At 52.7% G+C, this 2,805-nt stretch overlaps 1 protein-coding gene across 1 annotated transcript; it reads right to left on the bottom strand.

Annotated features, from left to right (window-relative positions):
* Positions 1–599: 599 nt before the first annotated feature.
* LOC119345776 (ervatamin-C-like) lies at positions 600–2,076 on the bottom strand. The gene is made up of 2 exons (XM_037615672.1): positions 1,599–2,076; positions 600–1,298 (listed from the first exon to the last, which is right to left on the bottom strand). Exons 1-2 carry the CDS (start codon positions 2,074–2,076, stop codon positions 709–711), a joined length of 1,068 nt encoding a protein of 355 aa, XP_037471569.1. The 3' UTR covers positions 600–708.
* Positions 2,077–2,805: the final 729 nt, after the last annotated feature.

Raw genomic sequence — 2,805 nt, 5'->3', positions numbered from 1 at the left:
GTGGCCATGGTGTCGCCCGCCGCAACCCCTCACCCATCCAGCCACCGCGATACCTCAGTGTCAGCGAGGCCCTGACACCGCCCGACCTCTCCTCTCCTCCTCCTCACATCCCGCAGGCACCCGCTGGTCGTCTCGAGCCGCCATGGCATGGCTGCCACGAGGCCCAGCTCGGAAAGCACAATGTTGTCGTTGTCCGGCTAACCAGCCACCATCGTTTCATCTATGCACTGTTCTAGTTACAGGTATTTGCCCCTACATCAACTATTCAATTTGCCCCTATGTCGGGGTTTCGTTTAGCCCTTATATAGGTAGACGAAGGCCGCTAGTTTGGTAGTTATGGTTGTGGAATACAATTCGGTCAAGTGACTCCATAATTGAGAGAAGCATATATCGCATAACCGCTAAAAACCTGAAATAATGTTCTCATCCTTAACTCTCAGGAGCAGATGCGCCTACGAGACACCCTCCTCCAAGTAAGTACCCTTACCGAAGGAGAACGGTGAGGAAGGTATTGGCTAGGGATAAGTCAACTGAAAATTCTATTTGGGTTAGTCAACTTGTCTCAGCCGTCCGATGCAAAACAAGTGGTTCAGATTCCATATGTTTCACGTGCACATGCCTCATATAGTATGTATGTAGTCTTCCAGTGAAATTACAATTGATATATACACGGTGAAGTAGATCAATGACGCTTTGATGCGGTATAGCTCACATTGACATGGTCGGGTAGGCGACGTCGAGCATGATGCCACAGAGCCCCGGGCCGAGGATTTTGCGCTGCATACGGATGTAGCCGTGCTCGCCCCACGTCTGTCCCCACGAGTTTTTGACGATCCAGAACTTTTCACCCGTGGATTCATCGGCGTCGTAGCCGACGACGGTGACGGTATGCTGGAGTCGCGTCCCGCAGGGTCCAGAGTAGACGCCGCTCTTGTAGAACTGTATGTCGTTGCCGAGCTCGATGGCCGCGGCGACGGGCTGCTTGGCAACGACGTGCTTCATGGCAAGCTCATTCGAGCCTGGGACCGAGGCGTGGCCGGTGATGGCGGCGACATGATGGTCGGACTTGGCGGTGTTGCAGGTCCCCTGCGCCGCTGTGTATGGGTACTCCGCCTCCATGGTGAGGCCGCCGTTCTGGTGCACCCAGTGGAAGGCCCTGCGGAAGGAGCCCCGGTTGCAGCCGCCGTTGTACTGGTCGCAGTCCACCAGCTGCTGCTCCGATAGGGGCACCAACTTCCCCGTCTTGATCGAGTGGAGGCTCTCGATCGTCGCCACCGCCACGAACGCCCAGCTGCTGACTACATCCGTCCATCCACGCATGCATCAAACAAAGTTAGTCAAACCTCCTTATTACTCCATCCAGCCCATATTATAAAAGGTTTTTGACATAATATAGGACGGGGGAGTACTTGATGTAGAAGTGCATGCTCTAGCCAATGCAATTGAAAGACCGATCTGATGAAAGAGATTGGCTCCGATACCATGTAGAAATGCATGCTCTAGCCAATGCAACCAAAAGACCAATCTGATGGAAGAGACTAGGCAGGACATTATACGTCAACACTTGATCAGGTTGAAAATGGATGATGTTTACTTACAACACGATGAGGTTTGCGCCTTGGGCGGCACCACGGCTCCTTTGGCCCTCCAGTCCACGCTGGCCGGATCCAAGGAGACATCGACACCGCCAGACGACCACATGTTGGCGTTGGCGCCCTGGGCCGTTGTGATGACTGCATTATCATCCTTGGTGCGATCGTCACCGTCGTAAGATGTGAACTTGGCGAGGAACTCCTCCCGGGTGAGGTCGGCGAACTGGTTCTCGCTGAGCTGGTAGGTGAGGTTGCCGCGGCGGTTGGTGGCGTCGATGTACTCCACGTTGTCGCGGTATACGTGGAAGCGTCGCAGCTTCTCCCCCACGCTCGGGTACGACCGGTTGTGCGTGGCCTGCCACCGGAGGAACCTGTCCATCATCAGCATGTCGCCCACGTCGACGCCACGGCCGCTCACCGCCGCCGCCCATGCCAGCAAGATTGTACTAGTGATCGCCGGCCATGTGCCAGGGGAGAAAGCCATATCGGTCGATGGATCGATCTGTAGATTCGTTTGCTTATATGGTGCTTGCGGTGGAGCGCGGGAACACGTCTTTCGGAGGTGTCGGCCGGCGGCGAACGCGTGCATGCATGCTGCTGGTGCACCACGTAGTGGAGGAGGAATGGTAACGAGCTACATTTTCTGTTGGTCTCTTGCAGTGGTGCATACATATGTGACTTGGCACACGAAATAAATAGTGTGTTGGTTAGGTACTTAGGTTGCGTTGCCGTGCACACTAACATACTAGATCGTATGGCGAGCAGCAGTGATGTGATGGCGACTAAAGGTAGCGGCCGGACACCGGTTATTTGTCTACCACCTTAGCTAAACAAACTTTTTTCTTTTGCGGGAGATTAGCTAAACAAACTTCATGCTCACCTTCATGATCTAAATGTACTTCATCTACTAAATTTTGTTTTCATGTTGACCGGCTTGTTTTTTTTCTTTCTTTTTGCGAATAATGTTGACCGGCTTGTTGCGCTTGTCAATTCAAAATCCCTGGGCCATGACACATCGAGCATACAATTTTACTTATGATGATATGGCTCAACATGTATGGTTCTACTCATGGTGTTTTAATCAATGAAGGTGGCGGCCGAGAGGTCTCCGCTATGGTGGCCACATTGGCGGGGCCATGATTTTTGACATGGGTACATGGGTATGTAGGGTCAAATTCACAAAAAAAGCATCTTCTACAGCTCAATGATATAC

The sequence above is a fragment of the Triticum dicoccoides genome, unplaced genomic scaffold, assembly GCF_002162155.2.
Source record: "Triticum dicoccoides isolate Atlit2015 ecotype Zavitan unplaced genomic scaffold, WEW_v2.0 scaffold287, whole genome shotgun sequence".
Classification (NCBI taxonomy): Eukaryota; Viridiplantae; Streptophyta; class Magnoliopsida; order Poales; family Poaceae; genus Triticum; species Triticum dicoccoides.
This window is presented reverse-complemented; position numbering and strand designations above follow the sequence as displayed.

Coding starts and splice junctions, on each gene's coding strand:
- LOC119345776 (XM_037615672.1), bottom strand. CDS start 2,076: ATGGCTTTCTCCCCTGGCACATGGCCGGCGATCACTAGTACAATCTTG. Junction 1,299..1,598: donor GGCGCAAACCTCATCGTGTT/GTAAGTAAACAT, acceptor GGACGGATGTAG/TCAGCAGCTGGGCGTTCGTG.